Genomic DNA, 12,467 nt, shown 5'->3' with positions numbered 1-12,467 from the left:
AGAGCAGGACGGAGGGGAGTCCACCTTTCCCCAGGACCTCCTCTATACGTCCCTTTCCAATGTATACTCCTCATAACAAGTTAAGCAACACAAATATCTAGTCTCATTACATTTTCATTTATTGCAATTGCAAATCATTTAATGATACAGTAGAAAGGTGAAACATATGTACACACGATTAACAAAATGGAATGAAATGGTACTTAGCAATAATAGACTTGCAAATCATCAAAGGCATGTACCCGTGAAACAGTCGTGCAAAATGTGCTGCATTGATCGAGCAAAATGTTAACATTAATGTTCAAGTCAGTTTTGGACAGTGAAGCAGTGTTCAGTAACGCGTATGGCCACCATGAGCACAAATGCAGGCTTCTACACGGCTTTGCATTGACCAAATGAACCTAAAAAGTTGTTGTTGTGGAATGTTCTGCCGTTATCTCTGTAACGCCTGCTCGAGGTCATCCAGAGTCTGGGGGTGAACATGGAGACCGTAAACACGACTTCCAATAATGTCCCAAGCATGTTCAATGGGATTAAGGTCAAGTGACCTTGCAGGCCAGTCCATATGTGTGATGTTGTTGATCTAAGCAACATCGTTAACAACTCTTTCTCGAGCATTATCATCCATAAAAATGAAGTTAGGACCCGCTTGTTGTACCAGAGGAATGATTACAGGTAGGTTTACACCGATCAGGGTGCATGTGTGGAGAGTGGAGCACATTCATGCCACACATTTTGCATGTTGTTTCTGAGAGTGGTTGAGTTCGGGTGATGTTGTCACTGTTATCAGATGAATAAATTTGACAGTCACTAAAGGTTATGTATTCTTTGAATATTTACCTTTAGAGTGTTGGCAAAAATCGGGATTGTTAAAGATTAACACTGAAAATACTTGTTGCTTCATTTTCCTGTATATATTCCGTAGTTTTAATGTTGTATTTAATAGTTGATTGTATGGCCATGCTCCCTTTAACTATCATCAGTCCAGTTCGTCAGACGTATGCCCATATTATACCTGCACCAAAAATCTGATGAATACCGGCAATCGTCCGCCAGTCCAGTCCCGCCATCAATCGTCGCCATAGTCCCGCCCTCATCAATACACCTTGCCTTGGCCCGGAAGTGATTCAGCGGAAAGGTCAGCACCTTGTAGCATTTGTCGACAAAGGGATGTCCGACCCAGCCAAACCCACAGAAAGACACTGAAATAGTTACTCTGTACCATGAATCTCAAAATTAAAATGTAGGGACGTTCCATTTATAGACAGTAATCATTTCAAATACATATAGGAAGAAACTATCACATATTATCCGAAATGCTGTTATGGAAGCATCGATTTAGTTTGTTAAAAATCTGATAATCTTCTTTGTTTCTGGTATTCAAAGATCCGCTGAACATGTTCAGGTGCTACCGATAGAACATGGCGATACCCTCTATCGTGATCTTAAAGAGGTTACGAAATAACGGTAATCCGAGATGACTGAATAATACTGACAGGTAAGGCTTTTTTTTAATGGTCTGCTTAATGATTTGCAAATAACGTGAAATAGGTCTACCTTAATTCCCCTTTCAGGAAAACAGGATCATGTACACCTAACGCCCTTGTAACACATCGACTGTGAGGAACTTGTCGCTGACCTTGTATAGTACACCTGACAATGATAGATACAGCTACATCTTGGTACACCCTTGACCTGTTGTGTAAATATGGATCGTTTGGTTTCATGTACTGACCTTGCCGGAGGGCTGTGATGGGCTCGGAGTAGCACACGGAGGGATGTGGGCGGTCACAGATGTCCATGCTCATGTACTGGACAACCTGACCAGTCGGCGGACGCCCAACACTCGATGTTAATCTTTCAGTGTGACCCATAACTCGAACAAGCGTGTCAGGTGATACGGGAGCACTTGTCGTAGTCGATGTTGCTGTTGTTGATGTCGGGTGAGGCAATGACGAAGGAGGAATGGACGTGGTTGATTCTGTTTTTGACGAAGCGTCAGTGGAGGGCAGTGGGGGGTGCGTTACTTTTTCAGTTAATGTTGACAGGTTTAATTTTAGTGTTGTTGGGGTTGTTGCTGTTGTTGCTGATGTTGCTGTTGTAGTTGATGCAGTTGATGTTGCTGTTGTTGCTGATGGTGTTGCTGTCGTTATTGCTGCCGATGAAGGCAGAGTTACGTCACTCGTGCGGACAGAAAAAGGTGTGCCGGCTTGAACGGAACCCCTAGTTATTTCCATATTTTGCATAGTTTCAAGTGTTGAAGTCGACGGAGTCGAAGTAGTCGATGATGCTGTCGATAGTTTCGAGGATGTAGGAGTTGAAGGTGTCGTGGATGATGTCACAGTTGTTGATGTAGGGAAGGTGGACTTTGGAGCAGATGGTTTAATTGTCGATGTCGTTGGGGTGAAAGTGGGTGAAGTCGCTGATGAAGTTGCCGTTGGCGTTGTGGTGGCGGTTTGTAGCGATGGCGTTTCTTGTGAAGATGAAGTTGTCTTTGACGGTGCTGAAGTGGATAGCGATGGTAACTCAGAAGTCGTAGATGGAGATGTAGGAATAGATGTAGATGCAGTGACGGCTGTTGTTGTGTTGATGGAGTTTGAAACTGACGTTGACCCAGCCATAAGTTCAGTGCTTGTGAGCTGTCTAGGTTCAGTGGTTGTTGTAGAGGGTGTGCTCTGTGTAGTGCTGACTATAAAGGGAGTCGTTGTTGCCACATGCGTTGTGTTCGTTGATGACGGATCTGCACTCGGTTCTGTTGTCGTTGACGTCGTTTCGTCTGCTTGATCATCATCAGAAGAGGGTAGTTCAGTCACATCCATCTTTGTCATTGTACTCCTTTTCACAATCGGAGCATCTTCCAAGTCATTGTTGTCCTCTTCGCTTGAACTGTCCGTGACGGTGGTCAAGCTAGGAGCATCGGTCACCGGGAAATGACCAATCTCGGCGCTGTTCAGGTTGTCCGGGAAGACTGGATACACCTCTTTGCTTCTGGGATGAGTGGCGGGAGGGTAATGAAGGCCGGGAAAACGGAAACCAGATGGCGCTGAATCAGGAAGGTCAAGGTCAACATTATGACGGGCTTGCATGTAATCATCATAATCGCTATTGCTCGCCCTCTTCCGTCTCGACAGTGTGTGGTTAAGGGAGATAACTCCACACTTTCCAGTGACGTCATCAAATGAGTCCGTGTTCCACCTCCATCCCCGTTTGATTTTGCCATAACCTGCATGCGGTCTGGAACATATACATATATAAAATCGAACAGTACTTCAGACATGTACAGGAAAGAGTCCGCCCTATCGCTAACGCTAAAATCAATGTTCATGGCCCAGTTTTCGCTGATTGTCACTGAGCAAAGCCTAATGCTATTGTTGCTGCACAAATTGAATATATGCTGTTTGTTTTCCTTATCCATAGTTTGCATGTCTCTAATGAAGCAGGGGCAGTGGGGTAGCCTCGTGGTTAAAGGGTTCGCTCGTTCCCAAGAGCCTGGTTCGATTCCCCTCATGGGTACAATGTGTGAAACCGATTTCTGGAATGTTGCTAAAGCGGCATAAACTCAACGTCCTCACTCTAATGAAGGAATGTACCTACCCGGCATATGACTCTACCAGAGACGGGTTCAGTTCATCCCAGACGAACTTGGTCTCTTCTTCATGCAGACCTGTCCAGAAGGTGTCCAAATCTGTCCACGGATAATCAATGCACTTTTTATGATCCACACGAAAAATGCATAACTTTCATGTTTGTAAGAAACTAATAGCAGCATTCAATGAGATGGAAAACAGATGCTATGATGAGAGTGATTCTGCTACACTGTAAAACCGGAAGACACTATTTGTGTCCATCATGAAACCGACGTGTCGCAGCCAACTGTTTCTTCCTTTATCCATGTAGATTCCTTTTGATATCCAATCTCAGCACATTGACTATCGAAGCTCTAATTATTCACTGATTTACAAAAGATTTTTGCTAGCGGACACAATTATACAATCAATTTTAAAAAGAAAATATTTTAGATAACAAAATATTTCACATTCAAATCTTTTGATTAACACATATGCTATGACTATTCATATAATTTACAGTTGATAACGTTTACGTACTTTGGTCAGTAATGTATTCTTCCAAAGTCTGGAAGCCAATCTTCACACGCTTGTCAAGTTTTAGCAAAAATGCGTCATTCGCCCTGCAGGTATCAAGTGACTGCTCCCATGGCAACGACTTTATGTTTGTCTGTATGCAAATGTATGTAGAAGGTCCACCGTCTAGATTCTCTGCCACAGCTGGGGTCCACCCATCCCTGCATATAACGGGCACCTGTTGCTGAGCTGCCCGCCTTGGGGGAGGGGGGAATCTCGGCACGGCTTGTAAGTGGGAAATGCTCGCTGGAAACAATCAACACATGCATGGGTGATCATAATGACAATAAACATGCATGTCTGCAGGATAATGTGCAGGTATACAGAGAATGATCCCACATGCATTCCATGCGGCACATACAAATCTAACTTCAAACAATTAAGAAGAATTAAAAGATGCACGTGTACAGTGAAACACTGTTGAGTCGAAGTTTAAGTGATCTTAAGAAATACTTCGAGTTATCCGACGTTCGGCGCAAACACAAACTGATGACGAAACAATGTATACACAGACAATAAACATTTTCTTCGATATAACCAGAAGTTCGACATAGCAAGTTTCAGAACATAGGATGTGGTATATATACGCCCTTGGTAGATTACATTGGCGAAACTATATTCTTCTGATACAAACACAAATCGGTCTTAATACCGATGTCACCAATACACACACCTGTGTGAAACAGGCCAATCATTTATAAAACGTGAAATGTATTTGTAGACTGATTATTTTTGTAAATACTTCGCGAAACATTGGCTATGTAGCGACATCATGAATGTGAAATGAGTTACGCTATATATATATTTTGCTGAAACTGGGATAGGATAATGCATATCAAAGGTCTTAAGGTCTTATCAAAGTAGATACATTATTCATGAAATTAAATGACGGGAACATTAGATAGAGCATCTAAAGATGAGTCACCAGAATATGTTGGATACATTCTGACCTGAATACCGAAGAACATTGTAGGAAAAACATTTGTCAGGCTTTGACAAAACAAACGCCGCCACCTGTCTGAAGATAAAGTGGAAACTCTCCCGAGAGAGTCAATCGGGAGCATTGACTGACGTATCACGTGTGAACTTTCACATTAACATCGTGAGGAGACAGACCCACTACAGTGTGTTAGGACACGTTCATCACGGCGCTGTCATTCCTCCCGTCATGTCGTCGTTTCAAACCTTAGCTGTGTAATACTTCAGAGGAGATCAAACACTGTCAATTTCCTCTTCAACAACCCCGTGTTGTCGGTTTTGTTAAAGTAAAAAGGGGCGATTTGAGTGAATGAGGGGGGTTCACGTGAGAACGGGGGACGGGTAGGGAAAATGGGGCGTCGACGGGTAGGGACGGGTCGTAGGTAGTGCGTAGACAGGGTGGTGATTGGGGTGGAATGAGGTAGTGTATAGAATGGGTAACATATTCAACAGTTTTGTTCAACATATTTTTGCTTGGAGCAGGTCGCAGAAATTCTGCAGCCACCAGCTAATTTGAAAAAACATAGAAATGCAGTAAATGGACATTGTCTCAATTCTACGGAAGCGTAGTAGGGCCACGGTGAAAAATTTTTTGGGTCTTACTATCTCCTACGTAGTACTTGATATCTCCTACGTAGGACTTAGTATCTCCTACGTAGGACTTAATATCTCCTACGTAGGACTTAGTATCTCCTACGTAGGATGTGGCCCTACTACGCTTCCGTACAATTCTGTCTCTGACTTGAATTGTAATTTCATTTGAGAAGATGTAGGCGGCGTCACTATATCACATGTAACAGAGGGGCGTTTACTCATACGCGTATTCAATATAATGTTTGGTGGGTTCGTGGTCCGTAAACTTGCTCTAAATCCCTAACATGAATTCATTATATCAATGCTGTAAAGACTTATATAAAGACTTCCTTTACTACTAATATGACCTCCATAGGATACTTCAATACTGTGACCTCCATGCGGATACTTCAGCACTATGATCTCCACATAGAATACTTCAATACTATGATCTCCATACGGATACTTCAATAATATGACCCCCATACGGATACTTCAATGCTATAACTTCGATATAAAATACTTCAGTACTATGCCCTCCACATGGATAGTTCAATACTATGATCTCCATACGGATACTTGAATACTGTGATCTCCATACGGATACTTCAATACTATGACCTTACCTTACCTTACCTTACCTTACCTCATCTCACCTCACCACACCACACCTCACCACACCTCACCACACCACACCACACCTCACCTCACCACACCTCACCTCACCTCCTCACCTCACCTCACCTCACCTCACAACACCACACCACACCACACCACACCACACCTCACCACACCTCACCACACCACACCTCACCTCACCTCACCCCACCACACCTCATAGTGGTAGTAGTGTCATGGAGTGCACGCGCCAGTGCATGCATCAAAGTCACCGGGTACACCACCACACCGAGGCTGACGGTCAGTCATTAGTCATACATATCAATAGTCACACCTTGTCATACATTAAAACAAGACTCATTCGTCAAAATTCCAGAGTCAACTAATTAATGAGTTTCATTAATCTTGCCTAAAAATACATTTTACACTGCTATCGCATTAGGAAAACCTAGGATTGCTATATTCAATTAATTTTCATTGCAAGAGAACGTTCTACTTATATTTGTGAAATGGAATTTCATAAGGTATCTAAAGTATTACATTCTAGCTGCCATGTTCGTATTTTCTTTCTGTATTAAGTCGAATGAATCAATAACGACTTTGATGAAATGATGTAATTAGCCACATGCAATACGCCCCGGGCTGGTGAGAGGTCTGGCCCCAGCGACGTAGTCGCGCCGACGTACATACACCCGCGGCGGCTGCAGTTCGGGGATTTTTGTGACTGATTTATGCATGATTAATATGCTTGCAACGGCAAAGAGTTGTCGGGACCTATGAAAGAGATTTCTTTATAAAATGTGTTTTTATGGTAATGTGTAATTACTTATAGAGTTTAGTCGTTGAGTATTCTGTCTGCTTTACCATAGGATGTTTGTAGTATGGTTTCCTTGGCCACGCTCAGTTAACACATGATTTAACCGTCCATACAAATCTACAAACATCACCTGACATCTTTGCATATCTACACACATTATCGCCCTATTTATGAATTATATTTAACACATCACCTTATGGCTGTTTCGTAGATGGTATTAACATGTTGGTACAAACACACCTTTCTCTCATTGATTATTCACTCTATTAAACGTTTAACCAAAACACATTTCACAAACATTACCAACACGTCGCTTGTCATGCGTTTGACCACCCGTTGAAGAAAATAAAACCAGCAAATCCGTGCGCGTAAGTTTGCAGCGCACTTCCATGTCACTCCCGTGTTAATATATATCTTCGTCACGGATAGTGTTATGTGCGTATAAGGGGAGACAACTAGACAGGACTGTGGTCACAGACATGTGCACGGAAAAATTATTTTTTTATTACAGTTGGGTTTTGTTTCTTCTCAGAATAGTTCATTTGATGCACAGACACAATGAGATATCCTAGTACCCCTTGTTAAACTCGTCTTGAACATTCAGTTTAATACCAGCGATCATATATTTATCAGCACACCCGTAAGAAAATCTGTAAATATGAAGCGTAAACACCAAAGAATACTGGTTATCTGCCTAAAGGCAAAAACATGAAAAAAAGTATATACAGTGAAACCTGCCAACACCGACACCTGTCTAATCCGGCACATTGTCTAAACCGGCATTTTATTTCGGTCCCTTGGGGTGCCGGTTTAGACAGGTTTCACTGTACATGGATCACTGAAATTTGGTTATGCCACCAGCTGTTGGTCAAAAGGGTAAACATTCTACAGGTGGCACCCGCCTGCAACATATTTGATTACAACAGGTAAATGTTAGCTTGTGTTTATTGTATGGGGCGGTGGGGTAGCCTAATGGTTAAAGCGTTGGCTCGTCACGCCGAAGGCCCGGGTTCGAATCCCCACATGGGTACAATGTGTGAAGCTCATTTCTGGTGTCCCCCGCCGTCATGTTGCTGGAATATTGCTAAAAGCGGCGTAAAACCAAACTCAGTCAGTCAGTCAGTCAGTCAGTTTATTGTATGTGTTGCTGACTCCTGCCATACCACGCAGTCTGGACCAGACAATCCAGTGATCGCGAGTTTAGACAATTCACTGTCACTAGAGCATATGAGGCACTGCCAGCACTGTCCCCCAACATCAGAGTCAACTGATTACCACGTGTACCTTACTGTTCCACATTGCCTCAAGACAGGCTTTATTCTTCTTTAATGTTGACAGTAACAGACGTGATTGTGACAGAGTGATGGTCGGCATCTACAGACATCACCCGAGCAGGGTAAACCCGATCCATCATCGGCACACAGGGACAGATTTACTGCTTATGAAGCATGGGAGTTTTTGGAGCTAAACTCTGTCAGATATCATACTGCGTTGCTGATGTACGATTTTACTGCCTTGAAATACATCATAATTAATGACACGTATGTCAGAAATTTCTTCGGAATAACAAGATTTCTCTATACTTGTTGTGTGTCGGATTCTTGTATCATTTTGTACTATTCGATTTATACTAAACAGGTTTTGTTTGGGTTTTTTTAGTAATCAGGATCAAATGGATTTGATAGAATCTGTTTTGCATGGATTTTAATGTTTGTCTGGATTAACGTGTTTCTACAATTTGTTTGTATTAACACGGCATGCCATATTTCGGTTTCCCAGTATTTGTCTTCCTCTTCGTGTTACACAAAGTTTGCTTGTAATAACACGTTTTCAACACACTTTCGTCTGTCAGTATATAAATATACTCACGTCCAAAAGAAACTTGACCCTTATATTTTCGCTCTAAAGAAACTGTGACTTTTTAAACATTGCAAAATACAATGTCCCGAGTTCTCCCGCGTTCATAGAGACTTGAAATTGTATAGCGGGAACGCAACATTTCCAAAGCATGGTTCACAGGCACGGTTGCTTGTAAAATCGGTTTTCTCGCAGTTGCACGAACCGCACGTGCAATTTTGGGTATAAAATGCCCCCATATAACCCTCTTCCATCAGTGTCATTGGAAAACCACAGCAAGAATGCCGAGACTGACAGCAGAACAGCGTGAACGAGCCATCGGTACCATCCAAATGGGGGCTTCTCGTGATCACGTTGCGAGAACCTTCGCTTGCTCTACCACGGCTATATCAACCTCCTCCAGCGGTTCCAACAGACAGGCCAGACGAGGGACCGGCCCAGATCAGGGAGACCCCGCATCACAACGGCACAGGAAAACCAATACATCCGTAATCTCCACCTACGTAACCGCTTCCTGACGGCAACGTCAACGGCAACAACGGCATTGGGTCGCCACCTCAGTCGACAGACAGTGGCCTGACGTCTCCGTGCCTACGGCATTAGGAACTACAGACCGTACAGAGGAACTTTCCTGACACTTAGACATCACCAGCAGAGATTACAGTGGGAACGTCACGTACGACGCTGGCAGAGACGTGAGTGGCAAAGGGTACTCTTTTCGGACGAGAGCAGGTTCTCTCTGTTCCATAATGACGGAAGGACATGAGTTTACGAACTAATGGCGAGTGGGCGAATTAATGGCGAGTGGGCGAACTAATGGCTCCTTGTTGCATTCAGGAGACGGAGCCTTTGGGTGGAGGGGGTGTAATGATCTGGGGATTAATTTTTGGAGACCGGACCACTAGACTTGTTGTGTTTGACGAGACACTGACTGGTCAACGCTACATCAACCACGTTTTGAGGCCAGTAGTTCTCCCTTTCCTGCAGCAACAGCAGCGAGAGACTCTCTTCCAACATGACAACGCCAGGCCCCATGTTGCTAGAGTTGTACAGGACTTTCTTAATCGCAACAACGTCAACGTTCTACCCTGGCCCCCAAGGTCTCCTGATATGTCACCGATCGATAACCTCGGGGACCACCTCGGGGACCACCTCGATCGCCGTATCAGACAACAACAACCACCTCCACAAACACGTCGGCAGTTGATCCAAGCGCTGAGGGAGGAGTGGCAGAGAATACCCAACAACCTCATCAGACGGCCGACGTCATCAATGCGCAGATGTGTGTTTGCATGCATCCAGGCCCAAGGAGGACACAACCGTTATTTACAAAGCTTTTTGACCACTCTCAAAGTCTATGAAAGTGTAAAGTCTTTATCTTTTGGCTATGTAAATTTCAAATTTCACCCCTTCTGTAAATGGCACGTCAATACTTCATTAATGTTCAACAAATCTTGATTAAAGTTTGTGATGTGCTTCTCAATAGATTTATGTGTTTTAGGTTTAGGTTTTAATGACATGGGACTGAAATTCTGCACACAGTCAGTACTTTGTCAGGTGTCAAGTTTCTTTTGGACGGGAGTATAGTATAACAATGCTTTGTTTTTTCGTGGGAACAGCGTTTGCCTTGTCTTACAGGTGTTTACTATGCTTAATTAATGATACTTGTTATAAGTACTGTTTTACAGAATCTGCTTGCATTATTAAGGTTCCCTGTATCGAGGTTTCCTATAGTTGGATTAAAGGGGTTTCAGTATACTTGACTGGCGTCAGATTAATCTAATATGAATTGCAGTGTCTGGCTTTATAACGGGGATACAATCTCGTTCTTCTGTTTCCCCACCATACCGTGACACTGACACGGCAGACTATATTTAATGTTAATGCCAGCTACAGTTGTATATGCTTATTGTCTTTTTATTGCAAGATGGACCATTTTTGGTTGGTCTCACATAAACCCTCGTGACTGGGTTAAGGGTGTTCACCTACATGTCATACAGGACGCTGCTGAGTACTGAGGCGCCCCCCTTTCCCCACCTCGACACCTAACAAGAGGCCATTTCTATTAGGCCGCTTCATATATTCTTGTTTAGTTTAACCTATGAAAATGGTAGATGGATAGAATTTTATCGTAGTTTAAACAAATGTTATATTTTGTGATACACTTTCTTAGTCAAAGTACAACTTGTACTGTTTTGGGTTGAGCCCATCTCACACTGAGAGTGAGGCACCAAATCGCCTCACACAGTCAGAGATCTAACCCACTCAGCCACCACGGTGGCTTCGCATAAATTCCTTGAACTGTTAAGTCACATTACTCCAACCTAACTTGCTTCACATGTACGTTTCCATAGAATTTCATGTATCAAACATAATCCAGATCAAATCAAATCCAGATTTGAGTACACTCACTAACTACTACTACGAGAGCTTTTGACATGGCCTGTGCTTGTAAAATAACCGTTAATCACTTTCAGTGAGGTGGAAACGTTGACACTGAATCTACATCTGTAACATGCTGATATGTATGTACTCATCCCAATGCATGTAAAACAGAGTAGGTATCATCGTCATGCAGTACATGCAATGTCGTCCCATCGTTCTGCTCCAGGCAACTGTTTAACATACTTCCGCCATTGCAACATGTTAGTGGGGTACGGTAATGCCTCATGGCTCTGATCTGAGAATGAATGATTGACAATATGCGCATAACGTCAAACTATTTTATTCCTGGTATCCAGGAAGGGCCTCGCTATTTGACTATACGAACGTGTTAGACCTATTCTCAGCAATGTCAGCTTGATTTAGCGGTGTCGTTACAAGTAATTACAACCTAAACTATTTTGACAGGTCAGTGATATCCAGTGACCGATTATGTCTGAATCATCGTTGAAAAATATGAGAGGAATGAAAGTTACTTTATAAAGTCAATATGTAATATTAATCATGAAATAGAATAATCAGTTTTGATCAGACAGCCTAGCCCCAGGGAGTACCCGACTGACTTCTTGTATTAACTAAGAACCCTGATGTATACAGGACCGTCCTTGAGGTATCACACTGACGTATTGTATTAACTAAGGACCCTGTCTCATTATGATCACTATCGGGATTCAGGCTAAAGTCAAATATTGGACACATGAAAATATATGTATATAAAATCAATTTTGCCATTATCAGTGAATGGTTGGGATACGCTGTATGACACTATAAGATATTTCATTCAATTAAAAACAATTACGAAAAAAATATTTATTAGCAACGTGTATCCTTTATTTCAATGTTATGGACAACTTATGGTACAGGGCAAAAACCAAAATATGCACTGTAGAATGAGATTCAGTTATAGTCACCTACAAAACAGAGGTTGGATCGTTTTGTTGCTATTGGTCCGAAGTGCAGTCCTGATCAATATTACGAAGATAATCTACATGATCTTTTTCGGTATAAAAAATATTTTATTTACGGATAAAGATAAAATT

At 42.5% G+C, this 12,467-nt stretch overlaps 1 protein-coding gene across 1 annotated transcript in view; it reads right to left on the bottom strand.

Moving 5' to 3' along the window:
• Window positions 1–969: 969 nt before the first annotated feature.
• The window catches only part of LOC124253026 (flocculation protein FLO11-like), a 33,076-nt gene continuing 21,578 nt past the window's right edge, over window positions 970–12,467 (bottom strand). The window contains exons 3-6 of the mRNA XM_046686741.1: window positions 4,107–4,388; window positions 3,595–3,685; window positions 1,736–3,234; window positions 970–1,202 (exon numbers count right to left, since the gene is read on the bottom strand). Of these exons, the coding sequence (XP_046542697.1) occupies window positions 970–1,202; window positions 1,736–3,234; window positions 3,595–3,685; window positions 4,107–4,388 (2,105 nt within the window). The remainder of the gene's footprint in view (window positions 1,203–1,735; window positions 3,235–3,594; window positions 3,686–4,106; window positions 4,389–12,467) is intronic.

This window comes from Haliotis rubra, unplaced genomic scaffold (genome assembly GCF_003918875.1).
Source record: "Haliotis rubra isolate DU_JTF1 unplaced genomic scaffold, ASM391887v1 Scf53, whole genome shotgun sequence".
NCBI lineage: Eukaryota > Metazoa > Mollusca > Gastropoda > Lepetellida > Haliotidae > Haliotis > Haliotis rubra.
This window is presented reverse-complemented; position numbering and strand designations above follow the sequence as displayed.